Source organism: Molossus molossus, unplaced genomic scaffold, assembly GCF_014108415.1.
Source record: "Molossus molossus isolate mMolMol1 unplaced genomic scaffold, mMolMol1.p scaffold_m16_p_1, whole genome shotgun sequence".
NCBI classification, from domain to species: domain Eukaryota; kingdom Metazoa; phylum Chordata; class Mammalia; order Chiroptera; family Molossidae; genus Molossus; species Molossus molossus.
This window is the reverse complement of record NW_023425344.1, coordinates 1,216,850-1,236,673: the sequence shown is the minus strand read 5'-3', so window position 1 is coordinate 1,236,673 and position 19,824 is coordinate 1,216,850. Positions and strand designations below refer to the sequence as shown.

General features: G+C 43.4%; 1 protein-coding gene across 1 annotated transcript in view; it reads left to right on the top strand.

Annotated features, from left to right (window-relative positions):
• Positions 1-1,199: 1,199 nt before the first annotated feature.
• POLN (DNA polymerase nu) overlaps positions 1,200-19,824 on the top strand; it is a 134,899-nt gene continuing 116,274 nt past the window's right edge. The window contains exons 1-4 of the mRNA XM_036279945.1: positions 1,200-1,212; positions 2,324-2,468; positions 15,354-15,430; positions 18,566-19,063. Of these exons, the coding sequence (XP_036135838.1) occupies positions 2,330-2,468; positions 15,354-15,430; positions 18,566-19,063 (714 nt within the window). The 5' untranslated portion in view covers positions 1,200-1,212; positions 2,324-2,329. The remainder of the gene's footprint in view (positions 1,213-2,323; positions 2,469-15,353; positions 15,431-18,565; positions 19,064-19,824) is intronic.

The following is a 19,824-nucleotide window of genomic DNA, read 5'->3' as shown; positions in this document are numbered from 1 at the left end:
TCACACTGACCTGCTCCATCCAGTTTGGGACATTAAGCATCCTTTTATCCAGCATGATGTCTGCACTGTATACTACCTGCCTTTTAGTCATTTAGCTGTCTTTGTTATCGGATCAACTGTCACAATACTGCAGTGCTTGTGTCCCAGTCACCCTTACTTAATAATGGTCTCAAAGTGCAAGAAGAGTAATGCTGGCAATTCGGATATGCTAAAGAGAAGCCGTAAAATTCTTCCTTTAAGTGAGAATGTGTATATAGGAATAGACTAGGTCACAGGGTTCTGTTTGGTTTCAGGCTTCCACTAGGGGTTTTGGAATGTATTTCCCATGGATAAGGGGGACAATTGTATTATAAAATGCAAATATTTTTAATAGAGCTATATTTTTAATTGTTTTATAGAAATGGAAATTTTCTGCTGTTAAATATTTTTTAAATTTGTAAAACTTTGAGCATTGTTAAAGCTGTAGAGCTTAATATATGAAATAGCCAAGTCTATATTTGACTGTAAAGTAAAAAACTGTCACTCTGACTGTATTCTCTCATAATTTTCTGCTATAGACTTTGAGACTCTTAATGTTCTTACTTAGACCACAATAAATGTTGGGTGTCTGTGGGCTATTGTTCATTTTACAGGCTGGGTCCTGGGCACTCAAAATTTCTGCAAGACATTTCAGCACTGCTTTAACTTCAGTGTGACTTACAAATGAATGACTTTTAAATGAAATTTCAAAATTTCGTAGACGTGGTTGCTCAAAGGATGCACAATGCTTTTTTTAAAAAATCCTCACTTGAGGATATTTTTTCATTTATCTTCAGACAGAGTGGGAGGGGGAGAGAGAGAAACATCGATGTGAGAGAGAGTGATGGGTAGCCTCCTGCACAGCCCCAACCAGGGCTGGGAACTGAACTGCAACTGAGGTATGTGCCTTTGCCCGCAATTGAACACAGAACACTCTGGTCTGTGGGCCGACGCTCTTAACTGCTGAGCAAAACGAGACAGGGCCATAATTCTATTTTAATCAGTTTCTTTGGTGTGAAAATATTTATTTATTTATTTTTTTTATCCGCACCCAAGGACATTTTTCCATTTTTTGTTCAGATAGAGCGGGAGGGAGAGAGAGGAAGAGAGAGAGAGAAACATCGATGTGAAGGGACACATCGAGTGGCTGCCACCCGCACGACCAACCAGGGCCAGGGACAAACTGCAACCGAGGTACGTGCCCTTAGCGGGAACCGAACCCGGGTCTCTCTGTACCGCAGGCCGACGCTCCAACCGCTGAGCCAAACCGGCCAGGGCTGGTGTGAAAATATTTAAATGGGATATAAATGTAGTATTTGGAAAATTAGAAATTAAGAGTTAGTATAAAATAATTTGAAGTAGCTTATTTATCAGTTATTACATCAAATGCTTCTTTAATGCCTAATTTATTCATGGTCTCTGTTATATGCTATGTAAGCTTTATAAAGAAAAGATAATAGGTATTACCTTCAAGAACATTCTTGCTCCAAGACTATACTACCTGCTCTTCATATAAAAAAACTACATTATAGGTGATCTTTATGGAATGTTTCAACTATGCCATCAGAAAATGGGTATGTGTAGGTGACAGATGAGGCCTGATAATTTTTGTATTCCATTGACCAAAAATGTTTTGCCAATTATTGTATTTGTAGATTATTTTAAAATTTATGAAGTAGATCTTAATATGCTTCAGAAATTTTTTTCTGATTCTAGCCTTGGAATAGATAATTAAGTTTGATTTTTCTCCAGAAATGTGGTGAAAAATATGTCACGTGGTTTACTGGCTAATGAAATAGCAAATTCTGTTAAAATTAGTGCCAAATATGTTAGATGTCTGACCAGCTACTTGGTTATTTGTACTGTCCCTTCCAGACCTTCACTTGCTCAGCCCAGGGGCCCAGTACAGCTGAGCAGTGTGAGTGAAAGAATGTCAGGTTGTATGTCTGTCATTATGCAAGTCAGTTAAAAATAATTTTTATGTTATTAGATTTGTATATTTGGAAAGTACAACAGCTGTCTGAAATCTCGGAGTATTTGAGTAAATTGCTTGCTTCAAAATTGGTTAACTAGAAAATAGGTTTCTTTACTTTGTTACTTATTCCTCATAATACCCCAAATGAACCTCTAACCATTGCTTTCTTATTAACTATCCTATATGTAAAGGGGACAGTTAATACTTATTTCTTGTGTTTGTTAATGTAGTAATTTTTATGAAGGTCTCAGTACATAAAAAATTTCAAATGTTTTCTTATTTTGAAATCTCAGAATTAATATATAGGTATTATGTTTATCTTATGTTTAGGATTTTATGAAAATGGAAAATTCTGAGGCATTTGTAGGCTTTGATCTCTGTAAGATACCACTCTCCAGTGTTGCTCAGAAGATTATGTCTGCTATGCATTCAGGTGATTTAGTGGAATCTAAGAATTGGACAGAAAGTGAAAAGAGTGAGTAAATTTTTATGAACCTTTCTGTCTTTTGTTACTTTGATGTTATTATTATTTTTTTTAAATCTTACGTGAGGATTTTTTTCCATTTTATTTTTAGATAAAGTGGGGTGTCGGGAGCGTGGGGGCAGAGAAACATCTATGTGAGAGGCACATCAACTGGTTGCCTCCCACACTACCCCGACCAGGGTTGGGGACCGAACTGCAACCAAAGTGCTTGCCCTTGGCTGGAATCGAACCCGCAACTCTGGTTTGTAGGCCTATACTCCAACAACTGAGTCCAACAGGCCAGGGCTGATGTTAATTCTTAAGACTTAAGGTTTGGAAATGAAATGTAGCAAAACTATTCCATAGAACTTAAAGTGTGTGGGGAGACTCCTGCCTGGAAACAGATGAAGTAAAGCTCTCCCTCTCGACTCTCACTAAATTCCACATTCTTTTAGCCTTTAGTTGCTTTTTAAAATAAATGTTTTCACGGGTTTTTTTAGAGAGGGAAGGGAGAGAGAAACATCAGTCGGCTGCCTCCTGCATGTCCCCTACTGGGGATCACGCCCACAACCCAGGCATGTGCCCTGACTGGGAATCAAACCGGGAGCCTTAATTGCTTTTAAGTGTATCACTCTATTCCTTGTTCCAGGCATTTCTGTAAGATATTGTCTTAGAATCCGATCAGCTGCTTAACCTCAAAAGATGAGGGCTCCTTGATAGTACCTGTCAGCTTTAGTTCTCGGGTCACTGAACCTGTACATGGTCCAGTCAGCCCTTCATATTTGTGGATTCTGAATCTGCAGGGTCAATCAATTGCAGATAGGACTGTTAGGGAAAAAATCCCAGAAAATTCTGGAAAGCAGCAAAACTTGAAATTTACACACAACCAGTACTATGCTGAATGAAGTGATATGTAGGGGTACCCTGCTGTAGTCTTTGTGCTAATACAGATTATATGTAAATACTTTGTCATTTTATGTATGGGACTTGAGCATCCCCAGACTGTGGTAGCCCTGGGAGTCCTGGATTTGATCCCCACGGATACTGAAGACGACTGTATTTTCTTACTGTGTGTGGTGGACAAGAGAAATGTTTTTGTATATTATACTGATATAGAAAGATGTAAACTCTTACGGGGCAGAGGTCGGTGAATCTGTGTACGTGTTCATGATGTGGTACAATAGTAAAAGCTGTGACATAGACTCACAGGTGTGACTAGCACACTTTTTATCCCCAACAAACAAAGTACAGTGATACCTTGGTTCTCGAACATAATTCGTTCCAGGAGGATGGTCGAGAACCAAATTGTTCGAGAACCGAAGCAATGAAACCCAATAGGAAATAATGGAAACTGGATTAATTTGTTCCAAGCCCCAGAAAATGCCTATTTACTGGCCTAATTTGTATATATATGTAGAAAAACATAAGTCTCAACAAGAAATAAAAGTGTACAGTATGTCTAAGGGTTAAATTCAGTGTAAAGCGTGACTCTCTCCACAAAGCGTGACTCTCTCCACAAAGCGTGACTCTCTGCACTCACACTGATGACGCAAGCAAGGCGTGCTGGGCCGAATGAACGCCATTCGGCTCAACTCGGCTCATCTCGGAAGTTCGAGTTCCAAATATTTGTTCGGATTCCAAGACAAAAGTTTCTCGAATCTCCTGGTCGAATACCGATTTGGTCGAAATCCGAGGCGTTCGAGAACCGAGGTATCACTGTAGTTTTTATTTTTAATTTGTAAGTCCTGGCCAATAATTTGTTATTTGTTTCTTTTCTCCAGAGTAAATTATGAGTGAGTGAGATATAACTGAGTAATTATATTGAGATGAAATAATTGAGAGTATTGACAAACAGTAAAAATGCATTTATAAATGCAGTTTCGTAATTAAGATATAGTAGCACTTAACATTCATTCACAGTCAGGCATTTGTTGCTTGTGTGTTTTATAGAAGTTACTAATAAAGGAACTGGTAAGAATGTTTGGGTGTGGACTACATACCTAGTGCTTTAGGGGCAATGATGCTGGTGGGGGGAATAGTAAGGAAAAATTTAAACACCAAAGAGCTTTCTCCTATATTCTGTATACTTGCTTTCTAAAATAAAAGCAGTGTGTGCACTTGACAGGTGGAAATGTACTTCCCTTCGAAAACTGGTAATAATGAAATGCCTCTGGTAGCTGTCATGTGAATCTCTCTTGAGAAAAGTTTCTGGCAGTTAGCCCATCTCATGAACTCTCTTGTAACATTCTTAAAATACCGTGTTAAGACCCTAGTTTTCATACATTTATTGAGAAGACAACAGAAAAAGATCAGGTTTTATTTTTTGTCAAGTGTTTTGGATTTGGAAATATACTGGGTTTTCTCAAGGATTCTCTATTATCTGTTACATAAGACCATTACTGCAAACTTAGTGACTTAAGCAACACATTTGTTATCTCTTGGTTTCTGGGGGTCAGGAGCCTGGGTACAGCTTAGTCCAGGCCTCTGCAGGCTAGAATGCAGATGTCAGCCAGGGCTGGAGCCTCTAATGAGGAAGAATTAACTTTAAGCTCACACTCTTGGCAGAATTCAGTTCCTTTTTTTTTTTTTTAATCCTCACCCGAGGACATTTTTCCACTTTTTGTTCAGGTAGAGTCGGGGAGAGAGAGAAAAACATTGATGTGAAAGGGACATATCGAGTGGCTGCCTCCTGCATGGCCCTCACCCAACCAGGGCCAGGGACAAACTGCAACCTAGGTATGTGCCCTTAGCGGGAACCTAACTCGGGTCTCTCTGGACCACAGGCCGACACTCTAACCGCTGAGCCAAACCGGCCAGGGCAGAATTCAGTTCCTTTCTACATGGTTCTGGCCATAGGCAGCTTTTCAGCATGCAGGTGCTTGCTTTTCAAAACCAGCAAGTGTGTGTCCCTAGCAAGACTGGCATTACAGTTTAGGTATCGTGATCACAAACATCCTGTCACCTTTATTCTGTTGTTTAGAAGTGACTCAACAAGTCCCACCTACACTCAGGGGAAGGAGTTTACATGGGTGTGAATGTTAGGAGGCATGGGTCATGGGACCACCTTAGAGTCTGTCTGCCACTCAGTCCCACCAGGTTATTTCTTTCTTTTTTTTTTTTTTTAATTAATTTTTTTCTTTATTGATTTTAGAGAGGAAGGGAGAGGGTGAGAGAGAAACATCGATGAGAGGGAACATTGATTGGCCGCCTCCTGCATGTCCCCCACTGGGGCCCACAACCTGGACATGTGTCCTGACCAGGAATCGAACCGGCGACCTATTGGTGCATGGGTTGATGCTCAACCACTGAGCCATACTGGCTGGGCCTACCAGGTTATTATTTCATAAAAATTTGAATTAAAGTTGGATTGCTAGTGGGTTACTGATGAATGATGCTGTACGTAAGACCTAATGATTCCTGGGCTTTTTGTCACATGCTGAGTTATTCTTATCTCTTAAAAATAAAATAATTGTAAATCAGCATTTAACTTCTAAAGCCTATTCTATACCAAATAAATATCAAATTTGAACTCAGGTTAATGGAAATAAACTACAAATATTTGGTTTTACAAACACTAAAAACTAAATATTAGTGTTATATATAACTTTGGGATCTACTTTTCTGATCTGCTAGACTGAGTTATTTCGAGATACATATCCAGTAAGGATTGAACTGTATAAACTTCTTGCAAGATTGATCTTATAGTCTGGCTGGTGTGGGTCAGTGGTTGAACATCGACCCATGCATCCAAAGGTTGCCAGTTTGATTCCCGGTCAGGGCCCATGCCCAGGTTATGGGCCTGATCCCTGTGTGGGGGCATGCAGGAGGCGGCCAATAAATGTTCTCTCATTGATGTTTTTATCTCTCTCCCTATCTAAAATCAATAAAGAGCCCTGGTCAGTTTGGCTCAGCGGTTGGAGTGTCGGCCTGTGGACCAGAGAGTCCCAGGTTCGGCTCCTGCTAAGGGCATGTACCTCGGTTGCAGTTTGTCCCCGGCCCTGGTTGGGGTCGTGTGGGTGGCAACCACTTGATGTGTCTCTCTCACATCGATGTTTCTCTCTCACATCAGTGTTTCTCTCTTTCTTCCCCCCTCTCTCCCTCTTGTTCTATCTGAAGATAAATGCAAAAATGTCCTCGGGTGAGGATTTAAAAAAGTAAAATTAAAATCAATAAAGAAAAAAATTTGTTTTAAAAAGCCCTGGTCGGTTTGGCTCAACAGTTGGAGCATCAGCCTGCGGACCAGAGAGTCCTGGGTTCGGTTCCCACTAGGGGCACGTACCAAAAAAAAAAAAAAAAGCCCTGGCCAGTTTGGCTCAGCGGTTAGAGCGTCGGCCTGTGGTCCAGAGAGACCTGGGTTCGATTCCCGCTAAGGGCATGTACTTCAATTGCAGTTTTTCCCGGCCCTGGTTGTGTCGTGCGGGTGGCAGCCACTTAATGTGTCCCTTTCACGTTGATATTGCTCTCTCTCTCTCTTCCTTTTTCTTCCTCCTGCTCTGTCTGAATAAAAAATGGAAAAATGTCCTTGGGTGAGGATTAAAAAAAAAAAAGCCTTAAAAAAATTGATCTTTTATTTAAAAACCCTTTGCTGTGAAAAAATAAAAGATGCAAAAACTAAAAATACAGCTGAACGAATTCATATAAAGGGGACATCCATGTAACTACCACTTACATTGACAGCACCCAAATTTCCTTCTCACTTAAAACCCTCTCCCTGCTTAGCAGTAACCATTATCCTGACTTTTTACAGCAATCACTTCTCGCTTCCTAATCATGGGCATTTTGTATTGCTCTAAAGGCCTTCTTGGCAAAGATTACTCATTTGCTGCACCAGAGTCTGTCTTTCCTTTCTGAGGCACATGATCAAACTACATGGCTCAGTCTTCCAGTCAGGTGTGGCCAAGTGGCAGGTTCCTGTCAGGGTGTGTGTACACCATTTCCAGGGTAGGCCTGAAAGCTTGCTTCTTAGCTGGCTGCCTCTTGCCTTCCCTCCAGTTGGAACCTGAAACGACTCCTTTCCAACCCTGCAAATGAGTGTGTCCTTGTGGATTGTGGAACAACATGCTGGGAGCAACCGGGGTCCCAGAGTGACTTCATGAACAGCTGCACCACCAGCTGAGGCCACACACCTCAACCTGAGAGAAATAAACCCACTTTTTTGTTAATTAAGACATTGTATTGTGTTGTCAGGTCTTTTGTGACTACTAGTTCGGCTTTTTTACTAACTCATACTCCTTTAAGCCAGAGTCAGAACTGGGTTCATCTGACTTGAATTTCACTGTCGTTTTATTGTTCAATAATGAAAGTCTGGTAAATACCGGGGGGGGGGGGGGGGGAGCCATTTTCAGGGTGATTTCCAGGTAGTCAGCTGACCTGATGCTATGATAGGATTATGATATGGTAAAGAACATTTATTAGAGTATTGTCTATCTTGTCTGAGTACCTACAAAGATTGAATAATGATTCTGTTTTCTTTTTTACTTTTATTAGTATTTATTTTATGTTAAATTTACTCCTGGGCCCTAAGTTTTTGTTTCTTCCGTTCCTTCTGGCCTATCTTTTTCTTCTGTGCAGCTTCCCCTCTGGTTTAGGAACAGTCTGCTCTTCTTCAGGAAGGATCCTCTCCACGTGGCAGGGAGAGCTCATGTGGGGTTAATCTGCCCGGGGGCTCTGTCAGTTCTACGTTGCATCTTGGAAGCTTTGTTCACCTGGATCTGCTCAGTGACCAGAGAATCTACATCTAATCCTTAAGCTCAGCAATGCTCTCTGCATTTTTTTTTCTTTATTGCTTTTAGAGAGAGAGGGAGAGAGATAGAAACATTGATGAGGGAGAACATCGATTGGCTGCCTCCTGCATGCCCTCCACTGGGGATCGGGCCCAAAACTTGTGCATGTGCCCTGATCAGGAATCAAACTGGTGACCTCTTGATGCATGAGGTTGACACTCAACCACTGAACCACACCGGTTGGGTTGCTCTCTGCATTTTTAAGCATGTGCAGCCAAAATTCAGCACTCTTTTTGGACCACTAACCCTGTGTCCAGCCCCATTGTTTGGCCTGGGCACACCTACCAATTGCACCATTGTAAAGACAGAATGGCACACATTGCTTCTGTAAAGTGACATCCTTCAGATATTTGGTGGCTTTCGGATATGCATACCCTTGAGGGTCTGGGCAGTTTCTCGAATGTTCTTAAAGTGAACACGAAGATTTGAACCTCTTTTTTTTTTATCCTCACCCGAGGATATTTTTCCATTTTTTTGTACAGATAGAGTGGGAGGGAGAGAGAGGAAGGGAGAGAGAGAGAGAAACATCGACCTGAAGGGACACATCGAGTGGCTGCCACCCGCACGACCAACCAGGGCTGGGGTCAAACTGCAACTGAGGTACGTGCCCTTAGCGGGAACTGAACCCAGGTCTCTCCGGACCGCAGGCCGGCGCTCTAACCGCTGAGCCAAACTGGCCAGGGCTGAACCTCTTTTTTTTTTAATTCTCACCCGAGGATATTTTTCCATTTATGTTTAGACAGTGAGGAGGGGGTAGAGAGAGACAGAGAAACATCGATGTGAGAGAGACACATGAATTGGCTGCCACTTGCACCTCACCCCCCCACCCCCACCACTGCTGGGGATCGAGCAACCCAGGCATGTGACTGGACCCGGAATCAAACCAGGACCTCTCAGTTCATGGGGCAATGCTCAATCCACTGAGCCACACTGGCTGGGCTGAACCTTTCAATTTGCATGATTTTGTGGGGTTTTCTGGGTCAAGTGGCTAGCAAACCATTTTCAGAGGTCACCTCTGGCTACTTTCAGAAGAGCTCAAATAATAAATAATGTTTTCTAGTATACATTTATCCAGATTCCTTTTTATTTATTTATTATTTTTTTTATCCTCACCCGAGGACATTTTTCCTTTTTCTTTTCAGGTAGAGTGGGAGGGTGAGAGAGGAACAGAGAGAGAGAGAGAAACATCGATGTGAAAGGAACACATCGAGTGGCTGCCACCCGCACGACCGACCATGGCCGGGGACAAACTGCAACCAAGGTATGCCTTCAGCGGGAACCGAACCCGGGTCTCTCAGGACCGCAGGCCAACGCTCTAACCGCTGAGCCAAACTGGCCAGGGCAGATTCCTTTTTATTTTAACTTGATAGAGCTTGGAGGTGAATATGGTATTTTCCAGTAAAATAAAAATATTTTTACAGACATTTTAGATTGTGAGTTTGAGGCCCCTAAAGGTAGATATTTGTTAAAATTTGATTCATTTCATGTGAAGTGGTTTTTTATTTCAATTTTAAGGACAGACAACTAAATGACAAAATAGATTTATTTTGGTTATATTTATTCTAGTCAATAGGATATGGATAAACAGTTTATGTTATTTTATTTCTATCCAGTAAACAAAACCCTAATGTCCAATCACAGCAAACCCTGCCAGGTGCTGGGGTTCAGTCCCCGCTGCTGACTCAAGGCTGCCTTCTCTCCCCCTTGGATGTTCAGTCAGTTTCCCGACTGCTGTTTGCCTGCAGATTGTTGCCACTTCAGTCTGGCCTTTGCAGGAGTCAGCTCAGCTCTTGTCCTTGCTCTTTGCGGAATTTATCTGCGGAAACAGGCCCGTGTACTCCGTCCTGACCACTGCCTGCCTTTTTTAGTCTCACATCCCTCCACTTTTCTCTTTTTGCCCCATTCAGATTTGACTATAACTTCCAAACTTGTGACATTTTCCAGTTTTCTTCTACCTACCGTTCTTTCTCTCCCCTTCACTCACAACTGAGTGGTGAAGTCAGCATTTCTTCCATCATCAGGATGCCTTACTGGAAGTAACGCATCTGATTCGTGTGCAGCGCAGTATAGAGAACTTGCTGTGAAGTGTTTTGGGTGCTTTAACCATTGCTCTGCTCCCCAACCGCTCCCCCAACCCCCCAGTGAACTTCCTGCAAGCACAGCTCAGTCTGGTTCCCAGGGAACCTGACCTGCTGCACTTGGCACGGGGAGTGGCCCAGAGAGCAGATGTGGTATTTGGAGGTAGGCTGCACTGACAGCTGGGATGCGATGGCAGCAGTGCAGTTAAACTCACCAGCGGTGGTTGGTCTGTACCAGGGCAAGCTACTGCCTGGGCTGCTGGGACAGTACTGCATGGAGGACAATGGGATTGATGGTTGTGGCTGGGGAGAATAGATTCGTTGGGGGAAAGGCTGAGGGTGATAATTTAACAATTAAAGGGTAAACAGGGTAAACAGGGTAACCAGAGGGCTTCCCTGGTAGCCTAAAAAGAGACCACCTGCAGCCACAGGCCAGTACTTAGTCCTAAGACCTGTCGAGCCCCAGAGAAGGCTGGATTCTTACTCAGCCCTGGCAGGTGTGCTACCTCAAGGTCAGGAGGAGGGACCAGACCCTAAGATGTGGATTTGTGCATACAAATTGTGAATCCCAGATATCTCTAGCACCTGAAGAAGTTTCTAGTCCTCTCTTAAAGGCTCTGCAAGAGGCTTCTGTCTTGAAAAAGAATACATGCTCCTTAAGTACTGATGGCTCCTTCCCTCTGGCCATTAAGTCAACATAACCTGGCCAAGAGGTACTGGGCCTGCTAAGGGAATGTATGAATGTAAGGGTCAGTCAGGGAACAGAACTGTAGTCATTTGAACAAGTAATATTTAAGGCATCTTAACTAGTAATGGGATTAGCTGCCAAGGAGTAAAGAGCGGGCTGAACGTTATGGTGATAAATGAACGTTATGGTGATAAACACAGGGAACAGCTAACTGAGGCAGAGTGCTGAAGGAAGGAACAAAAGTAGAAAGATTTGGCCAGGTGACATCCACTGGCCTCTGTTGTCTGCTCTCCCAGTACAGGTACCTTGGGCTCTTCAACAGAGTGATCAGGAGGCTGTGTGTGGGCCCAACTACATGGCGCTCCCCATTCACCAGGGCTGTTCTTTCTAGCCACTGTGTCGCTGAATGTCCAACCTTGCAACACAGACTGAACGCTGAGTCCCCATAGTACAACACTTTGAGGGAAATAGTCACTTGTTGGCAAGTTGACAACACTGAACCCCTTGTGCCCCCAAAGGTGCAGAGATTGATCTTGACTGGAATGGACATGTATTGCAGGCATGGGTTTGCAGGGCCTCAGTGAGCTCTCTTATCCAAGGCTCACAGTGAGTGTGGTCTGCTGATGCATCCTGCTTAGCATCTTGTTACACATGGGGACCTGATTTACAGCAGAGGGGCTGCAGTGGGTGCACAGTTGTGGGACACACGGGCTCCTACACGGCCACACACATAAACACCAGCCTGATGGAGTGGTGGGGTGTCCCATGGCAGGCACAGCTTGGGTGCCAGCCTGAGGATGATGCCCCGCAGTGATGGAGCAGGACCCTCCAGGGTGCAGTGGACACTACATCATTCTAGTTGTCAATCCTGGAAGTGGGAGTGGCCCTGCTTACCAACACTCAGTTCTGCAGGTTGTCCTGACTTCCAGAGAGGCAGCCCACCAGGGGCACAGGCAGAGTACCATTCAATCCCAAGGCCCAGCTGCCGCCCAGTCATTTCAAGTTTCTTATTTGAAGAGACTGGCAGGCAAGGAATATCACCTCCATCCTGCTCTGGATGAATGTCCTGGTCATATGTTAGGGCTGCTGTTACATAATGGGGAGCATGGAAGCATATACTTGGCACCAAGGTGATATAATTGGTCACTTCTTGGTCCCCTGCCCAAATTTCACAGCACACACATCAGCCGTGGCCTGAGTAAAGCACGGTAACCAGAAGCTTACACCTCTCAGGGATGAGGATTTGGTGACTCCATCAGTAAGCTACCTAGACCAGCAGAGGTGCTCTGCCAGGGCTGGGGACCTTGGGCTGGGTTGTAGAGGAAGAAGGTGGATGTTTTTTGCAACTTTGAGGCCAGCTGCAGTGCCATTACACTTCCTGTCAAAAGTTTCCTCCTGGAAGAAGGCCACCAGAATCTGAAGCAGCTGCCCAGAAGGCATCTGAAGCAAGGCTCTGTGAGCAGCAGGTAGTGAGCCGCAGGGTAGGGCTGCAGTGAGCACCGGATGGCCATGGCCGACCCATACAGGAAACCAGCGCCCCAAGGGCTGGGTCCCTTGCAGGTGGGCTGCTCACAACCCAGCACCTCCTGGTGATTGCCTCAGCCGCAAAGAACTGCTTGGCCCAAGGGCACACCACTTTCCTGGGAGCAACCAATCCGATGGCCGGTTGGTGCTGGGTATAAAGGCCCAGCTCCCTAGAGCCACAGGGGACAGCTCTGCAGGGGCACGTCTGCTCCAGAACAGGCCTTTGTAGTGACTGGATCTTGGCCCAGGCTTCCTTCCTTCACTCGCTGCAGGTGTCAATCCTGAGACCACTCCTCAGTACCCTTTATGAACAGAAACCTTGTCTCCTAGACGGTCACGGGGCAATGCCTGTGCCACACCTGTCCCAGTGTGCGAGTATGACACACTCATGTGTACAAATGGGGAGATTTGGTCACTGATTTAAAAAATGGGATCCTATATCCTGGCCAGTTGGGTTCAGCGATTAGAGCATCAGCCTGTGGTCCAGAGAGACCCGGGTTCGGTTCCTGCTAAGGGCGCGTGCCTCGGTTGCAGTTTGTCGCCGGCCCTGGTTGGTCGTGCGGGCGGCAGCCACTCGATGTGTCCCTTTCACGTCGATGTTTCTCTCTCTCTCTCCCTCCCACTCTATCTGAACAAAAAATGGAAAATGTCCTCAGGTGAGGATAAAAAAAAAAAAAATAGAACATTAGCGTCACCCAAGAGGCCTATCTTTGCTCCCTTTTGGATCAGTCCATTTCTTCCCAGCTTCCAAAGGTGATGCATAGATTTTTTAATTTTAATAAGTGTTGACAGTTTTCTTTCCCAAAAGAGTCTAACTACAGCAGGTCCTCAAATCACATTGCTTTGTTATCACTTTGATGAGGTGCCATGGTAACTTAACTCTTGTCTAGAGCAATTAGCCTGTGGCACAATTGGTTTCCTTACTCGGTTTGCTTAAAGTCTATTTGATGATGTTAAGTGAGGACTTACTGTATCCACGTTTTTACCAGCAATGCATGAAATTACCTATCCCCATCCACCTTCAGTTATATTTAATTTTTATTTCCCTGACTGCTAATGAGTTTGAGCATTCTAGCATGTTTCTTTGCTTTTGGGGATTTGCTATTTCGTGTATTGCCTCTTCCTATCTTTTACTCCTATTTCTTTTGAGTTGTTTGTCTTTTTCTGTCAATGTACAAGCCTTGTTGTAGAATACAGGTATTAACCCTTTGTCACGTTTGTCCCAGGTAGTTTTCCCAATGCATTTGTTTCTTTTAGAAGTGCTAGTTGTACCATCTCTATTTCTTAATGTGTCCTTTGCTGCTTACTTGAAACACCATTTTTGTTGTATATTAAAGTCTCCTAAGTCTTGGGGTCAGTTTCTGGATTGTCTCTTCTGATCTAGAGATCTTTTTTTTCTGTTCCTATTCAAATACTATGTGGATTTGATTACAGTGGCTTTATAGTATGTTCTGATAATCTGGCAAGGCAAGTCATTTTTTTGGTAACCTTTCTTGTCTATTTTCAGGTATTTAACATTCTGTATGTATTTCGAAATTATTTTTTTCAATTAAAAGAGCTCTGTAAGGCCCTGGCCAGTTTTGCTTAGTGGTTAGAGCGTCAGCCCGAGGACCAATGAGTCATGTGTTTGATTTCAGTCAAGGGCACGTACCTCGGTTGTGGTTAAGTCCAGCCCTGGTCAAGGTCGTGCAGGAGGCAACCATTGATGTGTCCCTCTGACATCGATGTTTCTCTCTCTCTCTCCCACTCTATCTGAAAATAAATAGAAAAATGTCCTCGGGTAAGGATTAAAAAAAAAAAAAAAGAGCCCTGTAAGGTCTCTAGTTGAAGCTGCATTAAGTGTGTGTTTGGAAGAATTAAACATTTTTGTATATATTTCAATGCTATGTCTTTCCACTGTATAGGTCTTGTTTTATGCCATTTCATAAGATTTTAAGGTTTTTTTTGTTGTTAATCCTCACCCAAAAATATTTTTTCCATTGAATTTTTTAGAGAGTAGAAGGGAGGGTGATGAGGAGAAAGAGAGAAACATTGATGTGAGAGAGACACGTGGATCGGTTGCCTCCTACACATGCCCCGACCAGTGGCCAGGCATCAAACCTGCAACCCAGGTACATGCCCTTGACCAGGGATTGAACCCATGACCCTCTGGTGCACAGGCTAATGCTCTCACGACTGAGCCACGCCAACCAGGTTCCAAAAAAAGATTTTGTTTTAATCATTGAGTGCCTTGTTCCTTTCTTGTAAATCTATCCTAAGTATAACTTTTTTCTGTTGTAAATGTGAGATTTCCCTGCGTCTGCATTTCTTGATGGTTATCGCGCTATGGGGGGAGGAACATCACTGCTTCTGAGCACAGACTCCTGAGTCATGTTGCCTGGGGTTGAATCCAGATTCCATCACTTCCTGTTCAGACCGGGCTTATTAAAATGAAAGCAACATTTAAATCAGAAGTTTGTATTAATGATGTTTTACTGGATCTCTAGTTGTTCCATTGCAATATTATTCAGTCTAAGAATTTCCTCAAACCTTTACTACTTACAAGGTTTCTTACAAGGGTTTTCACAATTAAGTATTCCAATATAAATACCACGTAGCAATTTTTAATAAACATTTCATGGTTACATGGATCTGCCTCCAGTTAATTTGAAGGTACTTGACATTAATAGGCATTTTGGTGGTGAATTTTATGATGTTGTTTTACATAAGTAAATAATGAATAAATAGCATAACCCTAGAGGCTATTTTTAATGTTAACTAATTATGTGACTTAGATTCCAATGTTCCTTTAATGGCTCGTGTTTCATTTTGGTGTTTTTAAAAGCTGCAGCAGTGGTGAACAAATCCAGTGTTCAGTGTGCAGGACTATGTGAAGATGAGAATCAAGCACTGGATAAACAGGTGAATCATAGGTGGATACAATGGCTTAAAATATTGGGGGTGGGGGGGTCATCGTTCTCCAGGAGCTTGGGGTTTAATTTGTGTGCAGGGAAGAGGAAGACAGAAGTAGCCAGGATCTCTGCACTGTGGCATGTGCCCTGATGGCAGTCAGGTCTGAGCACAGGAGAGCGGACCCGGTCTTTGTGTGGTCTCAGCTTGCTTTTTCTGGGTAGTAGGGAGAGGAGTCTGGGACGTCCCTATTTTATTTTATTATTCTATTCTATTTTTAAAATCTAATGTGCAACCCTTTGGTTCACAGGCCGGCGCTAAGCCAAACTGACCAGGGCTGAAGTATTTTTTATTTATTTTAATCTTCCCCAAAGGATATTTTTCCATGTATCTTCAGATAGAGTGGGAGGGAGAGAAGATAGAGATAGAGAGAGAGAGAGAAACATCGATGTGAGAAGACATACTGACTGGTTGCCTCCCTCAAGACCCTGACCAGGGCCGGGGACCGAACTGCAACCGAGGTACGTGCCCTTGACCAGAATCGAACCCGTGACTCTTGGGTCTGTGGGCTGACGCTCTAATCACTGAGCCAGACTGGCCAGGGCTGGGATGTCTCTCTATTAATTATGAAAATTATACCTGAGTGGAGAGCTAGAGGATGATGAGGAGCTGGTCAGCCTTTAGAGAGTTGGGGAAGGACTCTGAGAGAACTTTTCAGGTTCAGGGAAGAGAGCTTGGAACTTTTGGGTAGTGGAAATATAGAGAAGTTCAGAAAGGAAAGGGTATAATTCACAACAGGTGAGTTAGGTGGTTTGGGCTTGAGGAGAGAGGGAAGAGGTCCTATCTATCAGAGGCTCTGTATGTGAAATGGGTCAAGACAGTATAGTGGTAGAGGGAATGGACTGTGAAGCAAACTACCTGTGTTCAGATCCCAGTCCAGCGGAATGTCATCTAAACTCCCTGCAGGAAAACAGGACCTGTCCACTGAAGTGGAGGGAAGTAAGTGAATGGAAATGCTCTCTCCACAGTGTTCAGACTGTGCTTCCTGATCCCTGAGGCAGAGGTCTCCAAACCATTTTGCTTCCTGTCTCTCAAAAGAATTTTGAGAAGACATGTACCTTCTGACATTTTAAAGTTGACATTTAAAGGTTTCATCACAAATTTTATTTTTATTATTATTTTTTGTTAATCCTCACCCGAGGGCATTTTCCCATTGATTTTTTTATAGAGTGGGAGGGCTCAGTGATTAGAGCGTCAGCCCACAGACCAAAGAGTCACAGGTTCGATTCTGGTCAAGGGCACGTACCTCGGTTGCAGTTCGGTCCCCGGCCCTGGTCAGGGTCTTGAGGGAGGCAACCAGTCAGTATGTCTTCTCACATCGATGTTTCTCTCTCTCTCTCTATCTCTATCTTCTCTCCCTCCCACTCTACCTGAAGATACATGGAAAAATATCCTTTGGGGAAGATTAAAATAAATAAAAAATACTTCAGCCCTGGTCAGTTTGGCTTAGCGCCGGCCTGTGAACCAAAGGGTTGCACATTAGATTTTAAAAATAGAGAGGGTGAGAGAGAGAGAGAGAGAGAGAGAGAAACTCAATGTGAGAGAGACACGTCAATTGATTGCCTCCTGCAGGACCCCTACCAGGGTCGGGGATCTAACCTGCAACCCAGGTGTGTGCCCTTGACTGGGAATCGAACCTGCCACCCTTCCATTTGTGGTGGCCAAGGCTCATCACAAATTTTAAAAGTTTCATAGGACATGATTTCTGGTTATTGATAATGTTGACATTTTAAAAATTGTTACATCATCATCTAGAATATAGCCACTAAGATCTAAATACACATTATACTCTGGTAACTTGATATCTATAATCATCCCTTTAAAAAATACTTAAGCCCTGGCTGGTTTGGCTCAGCAGTTAGAGCTTTTGCCCACAGACCAATGAGTCATGGGTTCGATTTTGGTCAAGGGCGGTTCGTCCCTGGCCCTGGTCAGGGTCATGCAAGAGGCAGACAATCGAAGTGTCTCTCTCACATCAATGTTTCTCTCTCTCTGTCTTAAGATAAATAGAAAAATATCCTTAGGTGAGAATTAACAACAACAAATATATATATACATATATATATGAATGAGTAAATAAAAATACTTCAGCAAGACATTCTTTAACAGTCTGAGTTTTTATACTTTTCTTTTCTCCATGAGCTCCTTTTCTGTGTACACCGCCACAGATTTTTAATGTAATAAAGTTTTGTGCTTGAAAATCTTTTCTTGAAAACTTTATATTTCTCTGCAATAAAAATGAATATAAATTAAAATTTTCTGTGACCCTATGACCAAGTGTTAAAACATTTTCTTTCAAAATTATTTAAAAGTACTATTAGTATACAGTTGTTCAAAACAGCATATCATAAAATCTGAACAGTAATCATTAAAAATAATATTTTACTGTAAATGAATCCTATAATGAAAAGGAGAGACATGATTCCCACCCCCCTCGGTTAGTCTGTGATTCTATGAATGAATGTTGCATATTGTTAGATCGAGACAGGAAGAGGATTGCTGCTGAGCCATATTTAAAAAAAACGTTTAGTAGATAAACATACTAAAGAGATGTGGCCATTTTTTTTTATCCTCATTCGAGGACACTTTTCCATTTTTTGCACAGACAGAGTGGGAGGGAGAGAGAGGAAGAGAGAGAGAGGGAAACATCGATGTGAAAGGGACACATCGAGTGGCTGCCACCCGCACGACCAACCAGGGCCGGGGACAAACTGCAACCAAGGTACATGCCCTTAGCGGGAACCGAACCCAGGTCTCTCGGACTGCAGGCGGACGCTCTAACCGCTGAGCCAAACCGGCCAGGGCGAGATGTAGCCATTTTATTTTCTCTATGAATGGCCTGAACTTGGAAGCTGTAATTCCTGCCCTTGAGTCTCCTGCACATCTGTAGCCTGCTCCCACCATGGCATCTCTGTGCTTGCAAGATTCCAGCACGGGTGCGCTTGCAGACCTTTTGAACTGCCTGGTTGCCCCCCGCCCCGTGCGCTCCTTCACATACTTTAGAAAGTTTGATCAGAAATTAGTTTGGTTTATAGATCTCTGTCTTATGAATCCGTAGGTAATGAAATGCTTTCAATTTTTCCATAGGATCTTTATTCTTTCACAAGCCAGACGTCAAGCGCTTCCGTCAAACGCCCCTCTCAGTCCTCCAGCATCAGACTCGTAGATCAGCTGTCCGCTGACCTTGGACAGACCATCGGCTCACCGGCTCCTTTCAGCTGTCTAATTCCCCAGCATACCCAAGAGGCTTCAGTTCTGCAGAAAACGGAACATAGAGGAAAACATTTCCTAAAGAAGCATTTAAGTAATGAAAATAAAGAAAGCATGAATCTTAAAAGAAAACATATTACATGTGATAATTCACCAGAGGAAACAAGTAAACATATGGTATTGAAAGAAGATGCTGATGTGGGGGAAGCCTCCCTGAACTCTGGGAACCCAGGAACGTTCAGACACCATTTATGTGATATCAGGTATTTGGATGATGTGGAGAAAAGCCAGCTGATTGAAACGCTCAAACAGGCAGCAGCCCTGGTGGTAACGCTGATGTATAAGGATGGTTCAACCCAGCTGAGAGCTGACCAGGTTAGGAAACAGTGTTGTCCGTGTTCATTTTCTTTTTCTGGCACTATGAAAGAAACCCATTTTCTTTGCGTCTGATTTTGATGGGAGCCTAGAAGTAAGATTTTTTTCCCTTCTCCCCCAGTGGTAAGATATTGATAATGCATAGTAGTTCATAACCTGTTTTTTAAGAAAGTGCCAAAATGTTTTCCAGAGTGTTTGTACGTTGTATGTTCCACCAGCAATATACGAGGGTTCCAAATCATCAGCTCCTTGCCAATTTTTGTTGTCTGTCTTTTTTATTTTAGCCGTTCAGGTGGGTGTGGTTGGGTTTTTTTTTTTTTCCTCACCTGAGGACATTTTTCCATTTTTTGTTCAGATAGAGTAGGAGGGAGAGAGAGGAAGAGAGACAGAGAGAAAAACATCGACGTGAAAGGGACATATCAAGTGGCTGCCACCGCACGACCCAACCAGGGCCGGGGACAAACTGCAACCAAGGTACATGCCCTTAGCGGGAACTGAACCGGGTCTCTCTGCACCGCAGGCCCACGCTCTAACCGCTGAGCCAAACCGGCCAGGGCCATAGCTTCAGCTTTTACATTTCAGTCTGTGATCCATTGTGAGTTGGTTTGTGTGTGTGGTGTGAGATAGGCACAGAGCCACCCTTTTGCGTGTGGGTATCTGGTTTTCCCAGCACTGTGGTTGAGAAGCTTCTTCTCTCCCCATTGAATTTCTTAACACTTTTATCGAAAAGTAACTGACTGTAAATGTCAGGGTTTATTTAT